We start from the raw sequence: 23,350 nt of genomic DNA, 5'->3' as shown, positions 1-23,350 counted from the left end.
CCGCTTTATTGAATTTTCTCCCTTGACCCTGTCCCCTTTCCAAAGTGTTTGTTTTGATTACCTCCACCCCCATCTGCCCTCCCCTCCATCATCCCCCCCCCCCTGTCTTTTATTTTTTTTTTTTATCTTCCTCCCTCTTCTTTCCTGTGGGGTAAGATATCCAACTGAGTATGTATGGTATTCCCCCTCAGGGCAAATCTGATGAGAGCAAGGTTCACTCATTCCCCCCTCACCTGCCCTCTCCCCTCCTCCCACAGAGCTGCTTCCTCTTGCCACCTTTATGCGAGATAATCCACCCCATTCTCTCTCTCCCCATCTCCCTCTCTCAGTATGTTACTCTCTCACCCCTTAATTTTATTTTATTTCTTTTAGATATCTTCCCTTCATCTTCAACTCACCCTGTGTCTGCTCTCTCTCTTTTACATATATATATACATATACATATATATGTGTGTATATATATACAAAAACACACACATATATATACATACATACACATGCATACATATACACATAGATACATACATACACATTCACTTATATATATAAACATATATATATGCATATTCCCTTCAACTACCCTAATACTGAGGTCTCATGAATCATACACATCATCTTTCCATGTAGGAATGTAAACAAAACAGTTCAACTTTAGTAAGTCCCTTGCAATTTCCGTTTCTTGATTACCTTTTCATGCTTCTCTTGATTCTTGTGTTTGAAAGTCAAATTTTCTATTCAGTTCTGGTCTTTTCACTGAGAAAGCTTGAAAGTCCTCTATTTTATTGAAAATCCATATTTTGCCTTGGAACATGATACTCAGTTTTGCTGGGTAGGTGATTCTAGGTTTTAATCCTAGCTCCATTGACCTCCGGAATATCGCATTCCAAGCCCTTCGATCTCTTAATGTAGAAGCTGCTAGATCTTGGGTTATTCTGATTGGGTTTCCACAATACTCAAATTGTTTCTTTCTGGCTGCTTGCAGTATTTTCTCCTTGATCTGGGAGCTCTGGAATTTGGCGACAATATTCCTAGGAGATTTCTTTTTGGGATCTATTTGAGGAGGCGATCGATGGATTCTTTCAATTTCTATTTTGCCCTGTGGCTCTAGAATATCAGGGCAGTTCTCCTTGATAATTTCTTGAAAGATGGTATCTAGGCTCTTTTTTTGATCATGGCTTTCAGGTAGCCCAATAATTTTTAAATTATCTCTCCTGGATCTATTTTCCAGGTCAGTGGTTTTTCCAATGAGATATTTCACATTATCTTTCATTTTTTCATTCCTTTGGTTCTGTTTTATAATATCCTGATTTCTCATAAAGTCACTAGCTTCCACTTGCTCCAATCTCATTTTTAAAGTAGTATTTTCTTCAGTGGTCTTTTGGACCTCCTTTTTCATTTGGCTAATTCTGCCTTTCAAGGCATTCTTTTCCTCATTGGCTTTTTGGAGCTCTTTTGCCATTTGAGTTAGTCTGTTTTTTAAGGTGTTGTTTTCTTCAGTGTATTTTTCAGAATTTTTTTGGGTCTCCTTTAGCAAGTCATTGACTTGTTTTTCATGGTTTTCTCGCATCCTTCTCATTTCTCTTCCCAATTTTTCCTCTACTTCTCTAACTTGCTTTTCCAACTCCTTTTTGAGCTCTTCCATGGCCTGGGACCAGTTCCTGTTTTTCTTAGAGGTTTCTGTTGTAGGCTCTTTGACTTTATTAATTTCTTCTGTCTGTATGTTTTGGTCTTCTTTGTCAGCAAAGAAAGAATCCAAAGTCTGAGACTGAATCTGGGTGCGTTTTCGCTGTCTGGCCATATTCGCAGTCAACTAACTTGACCCTTGAGTTTTTCAGTAGGGTATGACTGCTTGTAGATTACAGAGTTCTATGTTCCACGTTTGGGGGGGAGGTGCCAGCTCTGCCACACCAGCACTGCTCCTTCCCCAACCCCCAACCCGAACTGGGCTTAGATCTTTGGCAGGCTGTGCACCCCTGCTCTGATCCGCCACTTAATTCCCCCCACCAGGTGGGCCTGGAGCCGGAAGTAACAACAGCTGTAGCTGCCCCACCTCCGCTGCCCCTGGGGCTGGAAGCCGAACCGCGAACTCCTTCTACTCCCGCAGCTTTTCCCACTAACCATCTCCGTAGTCTTTAGTATTTGTGGGTTGAGAAGTCTCGTAACTGCCGCAGCTCACTGAATCAGGGCGCTAGGGTCCCCTCCGCCTGGCTTCTGGTCCGGATGGTCCACGCCGCTCAGGCTGGGCTCTGCTCCACTCCGTTCCCAGCTCCCAGCTCCGAGCTCCGTGTGGGATAGACCTCGCCCAGAGACCATCCAGGCTGTCCTGGGCTGGAGCCCTGCTTCCCTCTGCTGTTTTGTGGCTTCTGCCGTTATAGAATTGGTTCAGAGCCATTTTTTATAAGTTTTTGGAGGGTCTCGGTAGGGAGCTCACGCTATTCCCTGCTTATCAGCCGCCATCTTGGCTCCGCCCCCCAACATATCTATTTTTTAAATAAATAAATGAAAATGACAACTTAATGAAAACAAAAAGCAGTAATGACATACTTTTTAAAAATATATATATTTTTTATTTTTAGTTTACTACACACTGTTCTACATAATTTTGAGTTCCAGAATTTCTCCCCCCCCCCCTCCCTCCCCAAGACGGCATGGAATCTCATTTAACTACCATGTATAACTTCGCATTGAATTAATTTATACAGTAGTCAAGCTGTGGAGAAGAATTATGACCAATGGAATGAATCATGAGAAAGAAGAAACAGAACCAAAAAAAAAAAAAAAACAACCCATAAACAAAAACAAAAGAGAAGCAAAAAAGGCGAGCATGTAGTGCGCCTCAATCTGTATTCAAACTTCACAGTTCTTTCTCTGGATGGAGATAGCATTCCCCATCGTGAGTTCCCTGGAGTTGTCCTTGCACCTTACGTTGCTGAGAAGAGCGAAGTATGTCAGGGTTGGTCTTCACGGAATCCATATATCTGTGGTTGTGTACAATGTTCTCCTGGCTCTGCTCCGCTCACTCAGCATTAATTGACATACTTTTTTCAGGTTAAAAGAGTGGCACAGAACAGGAGTGGGCAAGTAAAAAGGGTCAAATCTTGCTGCCCATGAACTAAGAATGGATTTTGCATTTTTAAATACAATAAAACTATTTTTTTAAAAATGTGAAATGATATTCTTGGCTGCAAGCTATACAAACTAATGTAGAAAACAGAATATTATGACTATGATTATCATAGGAGATGACAAGTTTGTTGCTAAATTTTCAAATAAAATGGCTAAATAGATAACTACAAATCAATTACTCATATTTATGCTAGTATGATTGTAACCCTGTAACAATGCTCTTGTTGCAAAACAGTGGTGTAAACTCAAATAGAAAGGGATCCTTCCAGACTACTTATTGACTTAGAAAATCACAATTAGGGGTTGGAGCCAAAATGGAGGCTGGAAAGCAGGGACTTGCTTAAGCTCTCCCCCAGGTCCTTCCAAACACCTATAAAAATGGCTCTGAACAAATTCTAGAGGTGCAGAACCCATGAAATACCAAGGGAAGCAGGACTCCAGCCCAGGACAGCTTGGATGGTCACTGGGAAGGGTCTATCCCATGGAACTGGGAGCAAAGCCCAGCGTGGGCCACGCCAGGACCAACCAGACCTGGAAACGGGCAGAAGAGGCACAGCGCCCTGAATCAGTGAGCTGTGGCAAGTTACCAGACTTCTCAACCCACAAACACCAAAGACAACAGAGAAGGTTAGTGGGAAAAGATGCTGGGACAGAGTGAAAGGAGTTGGCAGCGGAGAAGGTACAGCTCTGAGGCTGCTTCCAGAGCTACAGCTGCAGTTGCCTCTGGCCCCAGGCCCACCTGGTGGGAGGGATTAAGTGGCTGATTAGAGCAGGAGTGCAAAGCCTGCCCTGCCCTGCCCTGCCCTGCCTGGATCTGGGCCACAATCCTGGTTGGCTGTTCTTGGGAGAGAAGGAGTGCTGGTGTGGCAGAGCTTGCTGTGTAGAAGTAGCTCTGAAAATAGCACCACAGCCCTTAAAGCTTGGGACAAAGTACTTTCTATTCTATAAGCAGTCATATCCTGACAAAAAGCTCAAGGGTCAGCAGTTGGCTGGGAACATGAACAGGCAGCGCAAACAGTCTCAGATTCAGACTCAGACTTTGGAATCTTTTTTTGGTGACAAAGACCAAAACATACAGTCAGAAGAAGTCAACAAAGTCAAAGAGTCTATATCAAAACCCTCCAAGAAAAACAAGAACTGGTCTCAAACCATGGAAGAGCTCAAAAAGGATTTGGAAAAGCAAGTAAGAGAAGTAGAGGAAAAACTGGGAAGAGAAATGAGAATGATGCGAGAAAACCATGAAAAACAAGTCAATGACTTGCTAAAGGAGACCCAAAAAATACTGAAGAAAATAACACCTTAAAAAATAGACTAACTCAAACAGCAAAAGAGCTCCAAAAAGCCAATGAGAAAAATGCCTTGAAAGGCAGAATTAGTCAAATGGAAAAAGAGGTTCAAAAGACCACTTAAGAAAATACTATCTTAAAAATTAGAAAATGGAAGACAATGGGAAATACCTCATTGGAAAAACCACTGACCTGGAAAATAGATCCAGGAGACAGAATTTAAAAATTATTGGACTACCTGAAAGCCATGATCAAAAAAAGAGCTTAGATATCATTTTTCAAGAAATTATCAAGGAGAACTGCCCTGATATTCTAGAACGAAAGGGCAAAACAGAAATTGAAAGAACCCACTGATCACTTCCTGAAAATGATCCCAAAAAGAAAACTCCTAGGAATATTGTTGCCAAATTCCAGAGCTCCCAGATCAAGGAGAAAATACTGTAAGCAGCCAGAAAGAAACAATTTGAGTATAGTGGAAACACAATCAGGATAACACAAGATCTAGCAGCTTCTACATTAAGGGATCAAAGGACTTGGAATATGATATTCCGGAGGTAAATCGAGCTAGGATTAAAACCAAGAATCACCTACCCAGCAAAACTGAGTATCATGCTCCAAGGCAAAATATGGAATTTCAATAAAAGAGAGGACTTTCAAGCTTTCTCAGTGAAAACAACAAAGCTGAATAGAAAATCTGACTTTCAAACACAGCATGAAAAGGTAAACAAGAAAGAGAAATCATAAGGGACTTACTAAAGTTGAACTGTTTTGTTTATATTCCTACAAGGAAAGATGATGTATCATTCATGTGACCTCAGTATTAGGGCACAGGGTAAGTTGAATATGAAGGGATGATATCTAAAAAAAAAAAAAATCAAATTAAGGGATGAGAGAGGAATATATTGAGAGAGAGAGAGAAAGGGAAAGACAGAATGGGGTAAAGTATCTCACATGAAAGTGGCAAGAAAAAGCAGTTCTGTTTGGAGGGAAGAGAGGGCAGGTGGGGGGGAATGAGAGCATCTTGCTCTCATCAGATTTGACCTGAGGAGGGAATAACATACATACTCAACTGGGTATTTTACTCTACAGGAAAAGAGGAAGAAGATAAAAAAGGGGGGACAATATAAGGGAGAGCAGATGGGGGGAGGAGGTAATCAAAAACAAACACTTTCAAAAAGGGACAAGGTCAAGGGAGAAAATTGAATAAAGGGGTTAAGATAGGAAGGAGCAAAATATAGTCAGTCTTTCACAACATGAGTATTGTGGAAGGGTTTTACATAATGATACACATGTGGCCTGTATTGAATTGATTGCCTTCTTAGGGAGGGAGGGTGGGTGGGGAGGGAAGAGGGGAGAGAATTAGCAGCGCAAAGTTTTAAAAACAGATGTTCAAAAAAAAGTTTTTGCATGCAACTGTGAAATAAGATACACAGGCAATGGGGCATAGAAATCTATCTTGTCCTACAAGAAAGTAAGGGAAAAGCGGATTGGGGGAAGTGGGGTGACAGAAGGGAGGGCTGAGTGGGTAACGGGGTAATCAGAATACATGCCATCTTGGAGTGGGTGGGAGAGTAGAAATGGGGAGAAAATTTGTAATTCAAACTCTTGTGGAAATCAAGGCTGAAAACTAAAAAAAAGAAAAAAGAAAGAAAAAAAAAGAAAAGAGGAACGCACACAAAAAAAAGGCTTGGAAACCCTGTATTTCATGAAAAAACTATTTTCCTGCTGGTAGGATTATATTAAGTTTTGCTGGATAAGTTATTTCTGACTGTAAGCATATATTACATATCATCTGCCTTCTGAAATATGGTATTCCAAACTCTCTGCTCCTTTAAGATGGTGGCTGCTAAATCTTATGACATCCTGATTATGGCTCCTCCCTACTTCAATTTTTTTCTTTCTGGCCACTCGCAGAATTCTTTGACCTGAAAGCTTTAGATTTCGGCTGTGATACTCCTGTTAAGTTCTCTCATTTTGACGTACCTTTGAGAAAGCGACTATTTCCACTTTGCTCTCTGCTTCTAAGAGAACAGGGCAGTTTTCAGAATTTTTGAAACATAATGTCTGAGCTCTTGTTTTGGTCATTATGTTCAGAGTCCAATGATTCTTCATTTTTTTCCTCCTTAAGCAGTTTTCCAGATCAGTTGTTTTGGCTATGATACATCTTACATTTCCTTCTATTTTTCCCCCAGTATTTCTATTTTGTTTTAATCATTCTCATGTCTCATGGAGTCATGTTTCAACAATTCAGCTAGCAGCTGCTGTGGGGGTGTAAAACCAACAACAACCAACTCACAGAATGCTGCAAGCCCAAGTTCTTTTTATCTGCTTTACTAAGGAAAGCAACGTTAAGAGGTTACACATACAAATATAACTCACTTAGTTCAGGGGAAAAAGCCAGCACCCTGAACTTCAGAGCAGATACAAACAAATTACAAGCATCAACAGACGGACTTTGTCTGATTCAAATCCCAATACATAGTTACCAGAGTTTAACAAAGTCCCAACATCCAGCTTTACGAGCTGGAGGGCTCTTAGCTACAGCTGCCCAGAGTCAAGAGTGAGAGCCTCAAGCAAATAGTTTTGTCTTCTCTTTTTACACAGTTTCAGATGTCATCAAATGTCATCTGAGTGATGAGAACTTAGGCTCCTTTGATTGGCTCTGGTGTTAGCACCTCCCTTCACTGGCCCCACCTTAGTTACCAATTCATACCCACATAGGCTTAGCACCTAATAGATAAGGGTTTGGGCCTGGGGCTTAGCACCTAGTAAGACTCAATCAAAGACACTGAATTAATAAAAGTAAACAAAGGCCAAACTCTTCAAGGGCACTTGGCTGAACAAGTGCTAAGAGCCCATCCCCATCCCCAGTGCAAGTCATCTGCTTCTAATTTGTTCATTCTAATTTTCAGTGAGTTTGTTGCTCAGTCAAGGTTTTGTACCTCTTCTGCCAACCTATTAATTGCCTTTCCAAGTCTCCCTTTCACAACTGTAATTTCTTTTCCTTTATAAAAACATTTTAAAACTCTTGCTTCTTATCTTCCAGTAATTCTATGTAAATTTGTGCCTCAGCTATATTTTTTTTCTGAGGCTTTGCTTATAGGTGCTCTGGAATTGTTATTTTCTGGATTTTTGTCTTGAGCATCCCTGTTAATATAATAGCTTTTTATAGTGAGATCCTTTGATTGTTCTTTCAGTGTAACTTCTGACTTCAGACTTGATGTTAAGGTCAGGCTCTGCATGCGCCTGGAAGGAATTTCTGGGCTTATCCTGTTGCTTTCTTGGAGTATTGAGTGCTATGTTACTTCAGGATCTAAGGGACAGCTCAGGTTAGGCTCCAAAACTGGTATGATGCAAAATGGTCTGAGCTCTGCAAATTCCTAATCTAGGTCTGGATGTGAGCCAACAGCAGACTACTGCTGGACTCATTCATTATCAGCTAGCAGTGAAGCTCTCTTAGAGTGGCAGAACTGTAGGCTACCCTTTGGTCAGGAATTTACCCCCTTGTTATTTTTCTGCATAGTTCAGATTAGGTTAGAATAGACCTGCACAACTTGGCAATAGGTAGGGGCCAAAATTAAAATAGGCTAAAATAGGTTAAACTTTTCCGGGCTGCTGATAAGTTTAGTGGCTCACTTTCCAAGTAAAGGTATAATTAATGATTAAACTATTTTGCAAATAAATTATATTTTTAAAAAGAGAAATTTCAATTAATATAATTTAATTACATTTATTAGTTAAGATTCTATTTATTATGAAATCACACTAATGTTAAAAACTACTTTGCTAAACGGTACAGGTTTTAATACATTTTTCAGATTTTCTTACTGTTTACATTTGGTAAGGACCAAAAACACAGCAAAAAGATTTGACTCTCCAACTCATTCCTCTCAGACTACACAGACTGATGATGGATGGGTGGTTGCCGCAGGTCATGTGACAAACAGGAGAGAGTGCATGGCGGCAAGTGGAAGGCAGGTTAAGCAGGGCTCAGTTACATCCTTACTTTCTTTTACATCCTCTACATTTTTAGCAGGCCTCCTGAGCCACGGTTGGAACAAGGGTAGAAAAGTACAGCCTGAGGGCCAAATCCATGGACCCAAGAATAATTTATACATTTTTAAATACAATAAAATTTAACTAAAAAATGTAAATAACATTCTTAGCTAGGGTCACACAAAAACAAGATAAGGCCCAGGGCTGTGGTAGTTTGGTGATTCTGTAGAGGTAAAGGCTCGAATTGAGATCCCACACTCTGCTCCTGAGGTCTGAGCCATACTCTTTTTTTTTTTTTAATTTTAAGCTTATTTTTTATTTTTAGTTTACAACACTCAGTTCCACAAGTTTTTGGGTTCCAAATTTTCACTCCCTCCCCCCTCCCCCCAAGACTGCATGTAATCCAATGTAGATTTTACATATACCTTCACATTGAACTCATTTACATAATAGTCCAGTTGTAAAGAATTATAACCAATGGATGAATCATGAGAAAGAAGAAACTAAACCAAAAAAGAAGGAAAAAAAAAGAAACCAAATAGTTTGTCTCAATCTGCATTCGAGCTCCATAATTCTTTCTCTGGATGTGAATAGCTTTTTCCATCATGAGTCTTTTGGAGCTGTCTTTAAACCTTGCATCGATGAGGGAAGCCAAGTTTACCAAAGTTAGTCCTTATAGATACTATGTGTCTGTAACCGTGTATAATGACCTCCTGGTTCTGCTGAGCCATACTCTTGATGTTTACTTCTGAATTTGCTTCTGCTTAAGGCTTGCAACCTCTCAATTACCCCAGAATAACTCCTGTTTCCCACACCGTGCATTCAGTCTCTGTGCCCTAGTATGAGTCTGGGATCTATTCCTGCTCCAGTAAACAGTTCCTCCCTGCACTGGAACACTCCATTCTGCCCACTCCCAGCCAGATCCTGTCCCCAGACCTCTCTGACTTCCTATGTCACTCTTGGTTGGAAAGACTATGACTTTTTCTTTGATTTTCCCTGTCAGTTGGTTGGGTGCATTTCTAGATTTGTTTGGAGTTTTGTTTGTTTTTAGGGAATAGTTTGGGGGTATAGCTCATTATGCCTCTTCCTGCTATTCCACTATACTGGCTCAAACCTTAGAACCTACTACCTTCTAAAACAGAGCATTCTACTTTTGAATAGCTCTGATTACCAGCAAATTTACCCTTACTTCAAGACCAAATCTACTTCTTTGCAAATTTTACCCATTGCACCTAATTCTTGTAAGACCAAGCAGAGTAAGTCTTACCTGACCAGGGCAAACATACACAAGGACCATCAGCATAAATGACAAAAGCCATTTTTTGGCTTCTATATTATACTCCTGATTGACAGGATCTTTAAGTACACAAAAATACTTGTTTTATTTGCAGCAAAACTGCTATCTAACCATGGTTTGCCCAGCTTGTATTCTGAAGTTAATTTCTAGAACTCAACTACAGAGTTTTACGTTTATTCCCATTAAATTACACTTTATTAAATTCAGCCTAATGTTCTGGTCTATTGAGGTGTCTATGAATCTTGATTCTGTCATTCAATGCATTAACTATGATCGCGAATTCGATACAAACGCCCTCTATATGTATTTATCAAAATCATCTATAAAAAATGTTAAACAGCAAGAACAGAGCACTATGGCATTCTACAAAAGACTTCTTTTCAGGCAGACATCGGGTCCAACAATTCAACCAATTCTGAAACCATCTAGCTATTATATTATCTATTACACTCCATCTTTTCCACAAGAATAACATGAAAGGGAGAGCTACGTTGCTAGTAAATGTTGCAAAATACTAGACATAAGAAATTCAGTGACCAATCTTAACTCCAGGGGAATGAGGACAAAGGAATAAGAACTTAGCTCAAGGTTGCAGAGAATGCCAAATTAGCAGTCCATCACCTTAACCATTTATCTCTTGGCTATTCTTGGTGAATCTGGAGTTACTATATCACTGAATTTTAGAAAGGAACTTGAAGGACTCACACTTCCAGACCAGTTCTTTCCATTTTATCACGCTTCCTGACAGAGAACCAAGCTCCCAAGCAGTCAAAGCCTTTAAAGTGGTCACTGAGCATAGTAATTCCTTTTGACTGTCTTTCACAATGAATGACTATAAAAGATTTCTTATCAACTGCTGGAAACATATTTTTGTCTTCTGTCACTCTCAAGTTAAACTAAAATCTCCTTTATATATAACTATATAAACTCTCATGGGGTGGGGGGGAGGGGGAGAGAGAGAGGGAGAGGGAGAGAGAGAGAGAGAAAGAATATCTCAGAAGTCATTTGGGTTAACATATTAAGGATGTACAAAGCATGTTACCAACAAACTACCATACGCCCATTATGGGATTAGGAGAGCACTACACAGAACAGACTAATAGAAATAAAAGAAATAAGCATAAAAAAATTAAATGTATTTTAAAGAGAAGCAATAAAAGGAATGATTACAACAAAGACAATAAAACTTATAAATCCTGAATATTTTCACCTTTTAAAAGGTTTTTCCTTTGGGAAGAAATATACTCATTCCAATAATGTCCACATTGTCCAAACCATTTCCTTAAATTCATTTAATAATTAGGCCATTAGTATAACTATTTTGGACAGGTACTTACATGACCTGGGCCCAGAACTGACCAGGAAATCAAGAGCAGACAAGATCACTTGGAAAACTGCACAGCTTTTTCAAAAATTGCAGTTATTCCCCAACACAAAAATCCATTTATTCTCTCAGTGTTGTTCCATGGCTGCAAATCATGGGACATGCACCCAATGTCCTTGCAGGTGAAACAAAAGGTCTACCACAGAAATGCATGATAGATCTAACTAAATTATAGCATGTTATCAATGATGACAAATGTCAAAGATAACCTAAAAGTTATTACCCAAAGGTCAGTAATTCAATGACAATGTGAAACAGATGGGCCAAATACTGATACCTGTATTTTAAGATCTGGATGAAATCCTCTAGGGAGGATTTATTTAAGAATCTAGACAAAAATAACAGAGGACTAGAAGGCACAGAATAGTTGCAACCTATACTGGTGGAGGCTGTACTCACATTAATGAGAGCATAGATCTACTAAACTATTGAAGTATATTTCCCTCATATGAAGATAAAAATTTCCTCTGTAATTTTCAACCAGAATTGGGGATAATAATCCCTCACTCTTTCATCGCCACACTCAGGTCCTCTCTTCTCCAAGACAAATCCCTAGTGCCTTCAACTCATTTTAACACAGCACAGTTTCCAGTCCTAAAACCAAACTCATCACCATCCTTTGAATGACACCTGTCATTCACTGTGGAGTACATTTGGATCAGAACCTCGCTTGTTTTGGACATTATGTCTCTATTCATACAACTAAGAATGCTATCTTTTTAATCTGTGATATAACAATGATAACTCATTACTTAGAATTCCTTGACCACTAAAATCCTATCTTTTTCACATCAACTGAGGGTTAGCTACTTTTCTTCTTACTCTGGACTTACTATTAATTTTTTAAATCCAAATGTAATTCAAGTTCCTTTTTACTGAATTTTTTAATTGAAAAAATGAAAGCATACTATTTGCAATGCTATAATTTCAGTTTGGCAGTTTAATACAAAATCTAGATGGAATTTTGAAAACAGTTTATTTAAGGGAAAAGTCCAATCTTTATTATAAGAATGCATATGATTTTTTTTTGGTAGGTGAATGCTGTATTCAGGACTTTGATGAATTCCATTAGTTTTTCAGTTGAAGTGGCTAGATTTTCTAGACAGTTTTTTTCTCCATCTACTGATATAATCTAAAGGTATTTAGCTTTTCTAGTTTACGTGTTTTACTATGTGGATAGTTAATCTGATGTTGTAAAATTACTTAGGATGCTAGTGATCCAGATGGCAAGAGTATCCTACATACTCTTATTCCAGATATGTGTAATTAGAGAAATTCTAGCTCTAATACAGCTTCCTCCCTTTTAGAAGTCAACACACTAATGTTTAGATTTTTACCCATAAACACAAGTCCAAATGCCAGCCTCAGGGTGAGGGTGGAAAGGGAATTTGTAACAGAACACTTCAACAGACTCACTAACTTAGTAAGCTTCAAAGCAAATGAAAAGTCAGAGATTAAAACACTTTTCTATTTTTATAATGTGATAATACATTTTAAAAATTAAATCCAGATTCCACTTACTATTTGGTGGTCCTGTTGCTTGGTATGGTGGATAGGAGGCTGAAACAGTAGGGCGTGAAAACACTGGAGGCTCCTCTCCAAACACCACAATCATTACTTGAATCAGACCCAGTAAGTCAGACTGTGGCTAAAAGAAAAAAATGGGTAAATATTATTTATTTAATACAAAAAGTTTAGCAGCATTTCATCAATGACAATAAAAATAGCTCATATTTATAGTATTTTAAAGTTCAAGGAAGTGTTTTCCTTATGACAGTGAGAGAAGGCAATTAGGATAAGAACTGTTAACCCTAGGAGACATGAAGGAAACGAAGATAAGATTTTACCCATGGTCACAAAACTAATTATCAAAACCAAGCTGGATCCGCTTTTTACCACACTGTCTCTCTCCTGGTAAATGCCAGTTTCATTTGCATGATTCTAATCTTGCAAATTCCATTCTTTTTAATATACCACTTTGGTGTACCAATAGAGAAGCAAAGAATTAAATTTACATGTTCAAAAAAGTTCAGTAGAGAAACACTACTGTTCTCATTGGTCCATATAGCAATCTTAATTCTCCCTCTTCTAAATCTTAATTCACGTTATCCACAATTTTCAGAAATCATCTCTCTTCTTTCCCATATCAAATTGAAGGCTGTCCTTCCTTTAAATGATAAACTCTTCCTCATTTAGCAAATACTCCTCAAATGACTATGTAATTCACTAATAATTTTGGACCTTACCTCACCTTAATCCTCTATTCACTCTAGTGATTGATTTATTTATTTGTACATGTTTATGCTGTTTCTTAACCTTGGGTTTCTTTTAAGACTTTAAGTTCACTGAGAGTCAAAAACAAATTTATTACTAAGTATTTCTAGAAATATTTAGAATTCACCTGGGTTCTCGAATATCTTTACTTGATTTTTAATAACTAATTGTATGTTGAATGCAATATGTACAACATCAAATGAGCCAGTGCTCAGATAAAGTTGAATAGTTTCAACTTCTTCAGTTTTTGTCAAAATAAAAAAGGAAAAACAGGCAGAGTTTATTCAAATGGCAAGAGTGATCTTTGTAGTATTAGTCTTTTTTCCAGTATTTTTTCAAATATTTTATCTTTTCCCAGTCACATGTAAAAATTTTTTAACACTCACTTTTCAAAATTCTGAGTTCCAAATTCCCTTCCCTCCCCTTCTTCCTCCTCATTAAAAAAAAAACCAAGCAATTTGATATTGGTTGTATATGTACAGTTACGTAAAATATTTCCATGTTAGTCATGCTGTAAAAAGAAAACTAAAAAGAAAACAGAAAAAAAAAACCAAGAAAAATTAAGAAAGTTTAAAAAAATTATGCTTCAATCTACATTCAACCGCTGTCAATTCCTTCTCTGGAGGTGAATAGCATTTTTCATCATGAGTCCTCTGGAACTGCCTTAGGTCATCACGTTGCTGAGAATAGCTAAATCAGTCACAGTTGGTCTTTACACAATATTGTCTTCTCATTAGCAGTTTTCTCCTGGTTCTGCTCACTTCATTTTTCCTAAGTTCATATAAGTCTTTCCAGGTTTTTCTGAAAGAATACTGTGACTCATTCTTATAGCACAATAGTATGCCATCAAAATCATACAGCAAAACTTATTTAAACATTCCCTAATTCATGGGCATCCCTTCAACTTCCAATTTTTTGCCTTCACAAAAAGATGTGCTACAAATATTTTTCTACATTTGCATTCTTTTCCTTTTCTTAAATCTCTCTGCCTAGTAGTGTTATTTCTGGGTCAAAAGGTAGGGACAATTTTATAGCCTTTTGTGCATAGTTCCAAATTGCTCTCCAGAACGGTCTGATCAGTTTACAACTCCAACAGTGCATTAGTGTCCTAATTTTCTCCCATCTACACCAACATTTATTATTTTGCTTTTCTGTCATATTAGCTAATCTGATAAGTGTGAGGTAGTACCTCAGAGTTGTTTTAATTTGCATTTCTTTAATCAATAGTGATTTAGAGTATTTTTAATATGATTATAGATAGCTTTGATTTCTTTATTTGAAAACTGCCTGTACATATCCTTTGACTATCAACTGGACAATGATTTGTATTCTTACACATTTGACTGAGTTCTCTATGTATCTGAGAAATGAGGACATTAGCAGAGAAACTTGCTGTAACATTTTCCTCCCCCACACCAGTTTTCTCTTACCTAGTATTAGGGATATTAAAGGACACTTCCCACAGATGCCAATGGGGCACTGTTATAAAACCAGGATGGAATACCTCTAGAATAGAATGATTCTTAATCCTTTTGTACTACATTATTTTCTTTCAAACCTTAGGATGCCATAGAGGAATGCCTAATATATCCTGCCTATATCTTCAACTAAGCTTTGAGGCTAATGAAGGCTGTGTGCTCTGGGAAGAAATTTCTAGAGTGGTTTCAAACAGTAGTACTACATACTTCACCAAAATTTAAGATTTTTATTTCCCAAACTTATGACTAAAAACTCTTCTCAATTTTATAACTGGATATCATTATGTTTTTCATAAGTTATTCAAGTGTGATAGAAAGCTGATCACGGCCTGTCCTGAATCATAGGAGGAAAAAGTTAATATTTATAAATGGTTTATGACTGAATTTATTACTTTCAATGTGCAGCATATTCTGAACAAAGCTTTCCCCCTTCAATAAATATTCAGGTGTGCATATGTACGTATATGAAATACATAAAGCTCCAAAGACAGAACTGCATGGAACTGTTTTAAACATGTAAAATTAATCACTTGCTCGATTTGTACTGTGATTTCTCAAGTTTCAAAAGAGAAACTGCACACTAGTATTCAAGTTGTTATTTCAGGTAAGATAGAAAAATTCTATGTAAAATGTATACAGAATGTATAAAATATTTACATGTCTACTACGTCTAACCTACCAAGATACAAATAGGGACTATATGAATACAACTAAAAAACATTTATAGAAAATACAAACATAAATAACTGCAGAATATTGTTTGTCGGTAGGCCAAGCCACTATAACAAAAATGACCATGATATCCAAATTAATTTACTTATTTAATGTCTTACCTATTAAAGCACCAAAGAATTCTTTTATAGAACTAGAAAAAAAGTAACAAAATTCATCTAAAGGTCAAAAAAAAAAAAAAAGGAAAAGAAAAGTCAAGGATCTCAAGGGATTCAGGGGTTGCAATAGTACTGGATCTAAAACTACACTACATTGCAGTAATTATCAAAACAATTTGGTATTTGGTTTAAAAATAGAGAGCTTTATCAGCAGAACAGATTTAGTTATACAACAATAAAGAAGTAAATGAACCTGATAACCTAGGGTTAGATCTATCTACTGGGATAAGGGCTCACTACCTGACATCCCTCCCTCTTCTCCCCCCCTCAACTGGGAAAACTGGACAGCAACCTGGTGAAAATTAAATCTGAACACCTTACATCATAAGGCAAGTTAAGCTTAAGGTGGAAATGTGTCAAACATGTAAAAGGTCACACCCTAAACAAATTAGAGGAATGATGAAATTATATTTCAGATATATAGGTAGCTAAGAGCTCATTACCAAAGGACAGAGAGGATCACACAAGATAATATGGAAAATTATGACTATGTAACTATGTAACCCCTTGAGACAAGTTAATTATGTTACAAGCATAAATGTCTCATTTCCAAGATAAAGAAGAAACTGATTCCAATTTATATGAAGTCATTTATTTATTGATAATTGGTAAAAGGACGTAACAGGCAAAAGGTTCTCAAGAGAATAAATTCAGGATATCTCCAGTTATATTAAAAAATGTTTCAAATCACTAAAAATGAGAAAAGTAAAAATTAAAACAATTCGGAGGAACCACTTCACACCCATGAACTTAGCAGATGACAACAAAGAAAGAAAGAAAAGAAATTGACAAACATGGAAAAAGCACATGAATGCACATTTATCCATGAACTCTAGAAAGCTATTTGAAATTAAGCACAAAGAGCTACTGAACTGTGCATGCCTTTTGGTAGTCCAATAATTTTTAAATTATCTCTCCTGGATCTATTTGCCAGGTCAGTGGTTTTTCCAATAAGATATTTCACATTGTCTTCCACTTTCTCATTCCTTTGGTTCTGTTTTATAATATCTTGATTTCTCATAAAGTCACTAGCTTCCACTTGCTTCAATCTAATTTTTAAGGTAGTATTTTCTTCAGTGGTCCTTTGGACCTCCTTTTCCATTTGGCTAATTCTGCCTTTCAAGGCATTCTTCTCCTCATTGGCTTTTTGGAGCTCTTTTGCCATTTGAGTTAGTCTATTTTTTAAGGTGTCGTTTTCTTCAGTATTTTTGTGGTTCTCCTTTAGCAAGTCATTGACTTGTTTTCCATGGTTTTCTTGCATCATTCTCATTTCTCTTCCCAATTTTTCCTCTACTTCTCTTACTTGCTTTTCCAAATCCTTTTTGAGCTCTTCCATGGCCTTAGACCAAGTCATGTTTTTCTTGGAGACTTTTGATTTAGGCTCTTTGACTTTGTTGACTTCTTTGGGCTGTATGTTTTGGTCTTCTTTGTCACCAAAGAAAGATTCCAAAGTCTGAATCTGAGTCTGTTTTTGCTGCCTGGCCGTGTTCCCAGCTAACTTACTTGACCCTTGAGTTTTTCATTGGGGTATGACTGCTTGTAGAGCAAAGAGTACTTTGTTCCAAGCTTGAGGGGATGCGCCGTTGATTTCAGAGATATTTCTATACAGCCAGCTCTGCCACACCAGCATTCCTCCTTCCCCAAGAACCACCAACCTTAAGTAGGCTGTGCACTCCTGCTCTGATCCACAACTTAATTCCTCCCACCAGGTGGGCCTGGGGCCAGAAGCAGCTGTACTTCTGTAACTGCACCACCTCTGCTGCCCCTGGGGCGGTGGCCAAACCGTGAACTCTTTTCACTCTGTCCCCCACAGCTTTTCCCACTAACCTTCTCTGTTGTCTTTGGTGTTTGTGGGTTGAGATGTCTGGTAACTGCCACCGCTCACTGACTCAGGGCGCTAGGGCCTGTTCTGCCCGGCTCCTGGTCTGGTTGGTCCTGCCGCCACCCATGATGAGCTCCGCTCCCCTCTGCTCCGTGCGCGAGAGACCTCATCCAGCAACCATCCAGGCTGTCCTGGGCTGGATCCCTGCTTTCCTCTGCTATTTTGTGGGTTCCGCAGTTCTAGAATTTGTTCAGAGCCATTTTTTATAGCTAGTGACTTTATGAGAAATCAGGATATTATAAAACAGAACCAAAGGAATGAAAAAATGGAAGACAATGTGAAATATCTCCTTGGAAAAACCACTGACCTGGAAAATAGATCCAGGAGAGAGAATTTAAAAATTATTGGACTACCTGAAAGCCATGATCAAAAAAAGAGCCTAGATACCATCTTTCAAGAAATTATCAAGGAGAACTGCCCTGATATTCTAGAGCCACAGGGCAAAATAGAAATTGAAAGAATCCATCGATCGCCTCCTCAAATAGATCCCAAAAAGAAATCTCCTAGGAATATTGTCGCCAAATTCCAGAGCTCCCAGATCAAGGAGAAAATACTGCAAGCAGCCAGAAAGAAACAATTTGAGTATAGTGGAAACACAATCAGGATAACACAAGATCTAGCAGCTTCTACATTAAGAGATCGAAGGGCTTGGAATGCGATATTCCGGAGGTCAATGGAGCTAGGATTAAAACCTAGAATCACCTACCCAGCAAAACTGAGTATCATGTTCCAAGGCAAAATATGGATTTTCAATCAAATAGAGGACTTTCAAGCTTTCTCAGTGAAAAGACCAGAACTGAATAGAAAATTTGACTTTCAAACACAAGAATCAAGAGAAGCATGAAAAGGTAATCAAGAAACAGAAATTGCAAGGGACTTACTAAAGTTGAACTGTTTTGTTTACATTCCTACATGGAAAGATGATGTGTATGATTCATGAGACCTCAGTATTAGGGTAGTTGAAGGGAATATGCATATATATATGTTTATGTATATATATAAGTGAATGTGTATGTATATAACTATGTGTATATGTATGTATGTGCGTGTATATATATATGTGTTTTTATATATGTATGTATATATATATGTAAAAGAGAGAGAGCAGACACAGGGTGAGTTGAAGATGAAGGGAAGATATCTAAAAGAAATAAAATAAAATTAAGGGATGAGAGAGTAACATACTGAGAGAGGGAGATGGGGAGAGAGAGAATGGGGTGGATTATCTCGCATAAAGGTGGCAAGAGGAAGCAGCTCTGTGGGAGGAGGGGAGAGGGCAGGTGAGGGGGGAATGAGTGAACCTTGCTCTCATCAGATTTGCCCTGAGGGGGAATACCATACATACTCAGTTGGGTGTCTTACCCCACAGGAAAGAAGAGGGAGGAAGATAAAAAAAAAAATAAAAGACGGGGGGGGGGGATGATGGAGGGGGGGGATGATGGAGGGGAGGGCAGATGGGGGTGGAGGTAATCAAAACAAACACTTTGGAAAGGGGACAGGGTCAAGGGAGAAAATTCAATAAAGCTGGATGGGTTGGGAAGGAGCAAAATGTAGTTAGCCTTTCACAACATGAGTATTGTGGAAGGGTTATACATAATAATACATGTGTGGCCTAGGTTGAATTGCTCAACTTCTTAGGGAGGGTGGGTGGGAAGGGAAGAGGGAAGAGAATTTGGAACTCAAAGTTTTAAAATCAGATGTTCAAAAACAAAAAAAGTTTTTGCATGCAACTAAAAAATAAGATACACAGGCAATGGGGCGTAGAAATTTATCTTGCCCTACAAGAAAGGAAGGGAAAAGGGGATGAGAGGGGAGGGGGGTGATAGAGGGGAGGGCTGACTGGGGAACAGGGCAACCAGAATATAAGCCATCTTGGAGTAGGTGGGAGGGTAGAAATGGGGAGAAAATTTGTAATTCAAACTGTTGTGAAAATCAATGCTGAAAACCAAATATGTTAAATAAATAAATTTAAATTAAAAAAAAAAAAAAAGAATTTGTTCAGAGCCATTTTTTATAGGTTTTTGGAGGGACCTGGTGGGGAGCTCACACAAGTCCCTGCTCTCCAGCTGCCATCGTGGCTCCGCCCCTGATTGCCTGTGCATGCCTTTTGACCCAGTGATATCACTACTAGGTCTATACCACAAAAAGTCAAAGAAAGGAAAAGACTCTATATGTACCTAAATATTTATAGCAGTTTTCTTTCTAGTGGCAAAGAACTAGAAACTAAGGGAGCATCAAACAATGGAAGAATGGCTAAAGAAGTTATGGTATCGGAATGTAATACTATTGTACTACAAAAAACGAAGAAACGGTTGGTTTCAGAGTAACTTCTGAAGACTTGTATGCACTGATGTTAAGTAAACAGAAGCAGAATAATTTTTAACATCAATGCTGCAAAAATGAACATTTCTTAAAGACTTAAGAACTGTGAACCATTAATGTAATATCAATCATGATGAAGAATACTGATGATGAACAATACTATCCATCTCACAACAAAGAGATGATGGACTAATGTGTATAGTGGGAAACAAATTTTTGGATATGGCCAATATGGAAACTTGTTTTAACTGACCAGTTATGCTTACAAAATACAAGGAGGTTTTCTATATTTTGTTTCTGTAGACAGAGGCAGAAGAAACAAACAACAAAAAAATCTATTTTCAAAATTGTCACTGTAAAACCTACATTAAGCAATGTTTCTGCTTTCTGGATATTTGAATATTTTATTTTTTAAAAAAGTACTAAAAAAATCACACTGAGTTCTAGTTAAAATCAGACCTCCAAAATGTATCTGAACACAGATCTTACAAGCCAGTAGCAATAGTATTCATCTTTACTATACTGGGTGACCCCTGGCAACCCAAATATCAATGTACTTAAGGTATCTTTCTTAGTACTGAATAGTAGGTTGATTTAAAAAAAATAACACTGAGTAATACTGCATAGAAACGGCAGAAATGGAACAAAACTGTATTAAATGACAAACTTGTTTTGGGGGATAGCAATATTTGCCACTTTATAACACTGTGCAATGCATACCCTGACAAGAGGGAGGAAAAGACTTCCACACTCCAACAGCAAAGCAGTATTACAGTTTGCCTCATTAAAGTACAAGACTAATAGGAGGAAATGGGGGGGGGGGGGGGGGAAGAACTTTTACTGTTTCATTTCTGGGTTTGGAGCTGATTAGTCAGTCAACCAGTCCAGTTCTTCAAAGAGCCCATTCCCACTAATGGGACAGATGGCTTGAAGGTACCAGTCTTCACGACAAAGAGAATGCCATCTAAGTTGATCTGTGATTTCAGCTGCATTCATGGCACTGTTAGCAAAACTGTTTGTTAGCAAATACTAAGAAATAGAAGCCATGTCAGATTTTATATTCTTGGGCTAAAAGATCACTGCAGACAGAGACTGCAACATTGAAATTAAAAGACACTTGCTCCTTGGAAGGAAAGCTATGGTAAATCTGGGAAGCATTACTAAAAAGGGACAGCACCTTGCCAACAAAGGTCCATATAGTCAAAGCTATGTTTTTTCCAGCAGCAATGTATGGCTGTGAGCTGAACCATAAGGGAAGCTGAGCACTCCAGAATCAACGCTTTCCAATCGTGGTGCTGGAGAAGACTTTTGAGAATCCCTTGGACAGCAAGGAGATCAAATTAGTTAATACTTGAAAGAAATTAATCCAGGTTATTCACTGGAAAGCCAAATACTGCAGCCACATAATAAGAAGACAGGACTCACTAGAAATCCTTCTGCTTTCATCATGCCCACTCCTTTGCTTAAAAATTTTAATGGCTCCTTACTACCCATAGGACAAAATCTAAGCTACCTAATCTAAAATGCAAGGCTCATCACTAACCTGGCCCTATTTTATCATTCTTAGCTTCAACATTTCATTCTACAATCTCTCTACTCTGACCAAAACTATTCCGTAAACACAGCTCATACATTCTCACCTTTGGGCCTTCGAACCTTGCAATTTCTGCTTAAAATGTCTTTTATACTATCTGAAAACTACCCATCCTTAAAAATCTGGAACAACTCAGACTTCCTCTAGGAAGCTCTCCCTTATTCACCTGAACCCATAGTGATTTCTCTCTACTCAAGTATAAAATATGCTGGGGGTGGGGTGTGTGGGGTGTGTGGAGAGATGCAAGGGGACTCAGATCTAAGGAAAATGGAATATTCCTGGGATAAAAAAGAGAGTTGGAGCAAAATTGAGAAAAATTATATTTTTATCCTCCAAAATATTTTGCATACAATATTTGTTAAATTTTTCATATGAAATTAATATTAATATTACAGGGAAAATGGCCCCCAGCATCTTGAGTAGATCCCCTGGTGATTATGAGAGGTCATGGGAAATAGTTGCACAAGTTGAAAAAACACACCTGGATTGAGAGGTATACTAAAGAATTCCCAGATCTATGAGATCAAAGATCCATAAAGCTCCTACTCAAATTACAATGAATACCAGGGTTTCAGAAAATAAAGCCTAACTGTACCACTTATCACTGGCATTTATCATAGATGATCTTTTACTGTAGGTTGTCCTTTAATGTACATGTGCTATTAAGTGAAGTAGATTACAAACTTCTTGAGGCCAAGTAGTGTCTTATATCTCTTTGTATATTCTGAAGTATCCTGAACATAGAATGCTCATTAAATATCTGCTGCTTACTCAAGGAAAAAATTAGTACCCAACTAAAAATTACAATCAGTATATAGGTCATATACTTACATGCTTCCACTCATGTAAATAAGGAAGATAGATCTTTCCATTTGCATCAACATGCTTCCCTGTTTTAATGGTCATCGAACTAGTAGGCTTAACAAAACAGATAGGGGGATTATACGGATATGTGTCCAGAAGCCACAGGCATATTGGGATATTGTATATGTTACCTAAAAAGAAAAAGTGAGACTTCAATTATTCTACTTTTAGATCTTTTATGATCTTTCAATACCCTAACAGGTAAAAAACTGCAATAAAATAGCACTAAGTTAAACTACAACAAATAAATGAAGACAGTGGAATTTTTGTTAGGCTGGAGGATCTTTACAGATCATCTTCTCTAATCCCTTCATTAAAAGAGGACACTGGGGCTTAAAGACCTTATAAGTTATTTGTAAAATTACTTATGTTGTAAAAAAAATATGTACAGAAGTAATAAACAGGAAAACTAAGATTTGAATTCAAAGCAATCCAAACATACAGTACTTCCCACTACTCCATATTGCCCCTCTCATCAGTATACTTCCTGGGTTTCAGAGTTATGTTAAAAAAGTATTTCTCAAGTTTTTATTTTGCAGAGCAGTTCAGCAGGATAAAAGGGAGATGAATGCATTTTTCTACAATTCTTTCTTGAGTACATAACTCCTGTCATTTCTTATTTTAAAAACAGAGGCTGGGGAACATATAGGAGAATATAATATGAGATGATAGCTCTACTACTGAAAGGGATGGCAGAAGCCACCCAGAACCTCCTCATCATTTTACAGATGAAGAATTTAAAGCCTAAAGAGGTTAAGTGACTTTGTCAAGGTCACATAGCTAGTATGAGAAGCAGGATTTGGATCCAGCTCCTCTGCTGTCAGAGCCAGCACTCTTCCCACTCGGCCTTGTTACCTCCTAAAAACAAAGAAAAGCAATTTACAAGAATCATCTGACCAGTAAGTTTCTAAAGCCTCATCTACAGCAAGACGGGATCTCAATTAAATACTGTTAACT

General features: G+C 37.9%; 1 protein-coding gene across 2 annotated transcripts in view; it reads right to left on the bottom strand.

Annotated features, from left to right (window-relative positions):
• TSG101 (tumor susceptibility 101) overlaps window positions 1-23,350 on the bottom strand; it is a 98,820-nt gene that overhangs the window by 58,588 nt on the left and 16,882 nt on the right. For both annotated transcript variants that reach the window (XM_036763106.1, XM_036763105.1), the window contains exons 4-5: window positions 22,361-22,524; window positions 12,611-12,737 (exon numbers count right to left, since the gene is read on the bottom strand). In XM_036763106.1, the coding sequence (XP_036619001.1) occupies window positions 12,611-12,737; window positions 22,361-22,524 (291 nt within the window). The remainder of the gene's footprint in view (window positions 1-12,610; window positions 12,738-22,360; window positions 22,525-23,350) is intronic.

Source organism: Trichosurus vulpecula, chromosome 6 (genome assembly GCF_011100635.1).
Source record: "Trichosurus vulpecula isolate mTriVul1 chromosome 6, mTriVul1.pri, whole genome shotgun sequence".
NCBI lineage: Eukaryota > Metazoa > Chordata > Mammalia > Diprotodontia > Phalangeridae > Trichosurus > Trichosurus vulpecula.
Note: the sequence above shows the minus strand (reverse complement) of the source record. Positions and strands in the feature narration are given on the sequence as shown.